The sequence below is a fragment of the Caenorhabditis briggsae genome (genome assembly GCF_000004555.2).
Source record: "Caenorhabditis briggsae AF16 supercontig from assembly CB4, cb25.NA_125, whole genome shotgun sequence".
Taxonomy (NCBI): domain Eukaryota; kingdom Metazoa; phylum Nematoda; class Chromadorea; order Rhabditida; family Rhabditidae; genus Caenorhabditis; species Caenorhabditis briggsae.
Genome location: NW_025543202.1, coordinates 1 through 1,046, shown reverse-complemented (window position 1 = coordinate 1,046; position 1,046 = coordinate 1). Strand labels below are relative to the sequence as shown.

Here is a 1,046-nt window from a genome sequence, read left to right as displayed (position 1 = left end):
CTCCATGTGTTAGAGGTGCCTTTTGATAACGTTCCATAATCACATTTCTTGTTATTGATCATTTCTCTACATTCGGAAAGTGTAATTGGATAATGATTAAGCTCTTTTTCAACCAAGTGTTCATATCCAGAAAGGTCAGTATATACTGAAACTTCGCTAACTAATTTTTTACATAGTTTTGCATCTGAAACATATTCAATAATGTTTGGTTTGAATACTTCATACTGAACTATTTCTGATTTACTGTTTAGCATTCTATGATAATTGCATTTGTGTAGTTTGGGTATTCTAAAATATTGGATTGGGGAGTTTTCCGTACAAATAATAGGCTTGGTGGATGCTTCTTGAAACCATATCAAGAATAAAAACACCGTTACAGTTCTAAAGTTTATACGCATTTAATAGTTGATAAAAATCTTTTAAATTCTTGCTATATAAATCATCAAAAATGATAGAAGCCGTTGATAGAATACTCGTAGTTGATGCTTCTATTGTGACTGATACTTCCATTCAAAAAGAGAATCTCATAAGTGTTTTTCCTTCTTCAGGTTCTAGTTTAAATCAACATGGAGAAATTAATTTTGTTATTGAGACATGTGATCAGTATCTACACTTGCATAAGTCTTACATTTACCTCGAAGTAGACCTTTCCAAATTAGATGACACTGCTTTAGCAGAAACTGATGAAGTCTCCTTAACTAATAATGCACCAATGTTCTTGTTTGATAGAGCAACATATAGTATGGATGGTGTTCAAGTAGAAAACATATGGATCCTGGTAGAGCTAGTTTGATGAAAGGTCTTTTGACTTATAGTAGTACTATGAACAAGCAGAATACTTTTGGCTGGATTTTAGAAACTAAGGATATTATAACATACAAGATAAATAAATATACGAAAAATAGAAAAGGCACTATAACTTTTTGCATTCCGTTGACACATATCTTTGGATTTGCTGAATGCTACAACAAAATAGTCTATGGTAGGAAGCATCAGTTATCACTCTACAGATCTCCTGAAATTAAAAATAGCATTGTATCGTCAGA

At 31.8% G+C, this 1,046-nt stretch overlaps 1 protein-coding gene across 1 annotated transcript; it reads left to right on the top strand.

Annotated features, from left to right (window-relative positions):
* Positions 1–448: 448 nt before the first annotated feature.
* CBG24269 lies at positions 449–793 on the top strand (the record flags this gene model as incomplete). Its single annotated transcript, XM_045240855.1, is given in 2 exon segments — positions 449–530; positions 549–793. 2 exon segments carry the CDS (start codon positions 449–451, stop codon positions 791–793), a joined length of 327 nt encoding a protein of 108 aa, XP_045091291.1.
* Positions 794–1,046: the final 253 nt, after the last annotated feature.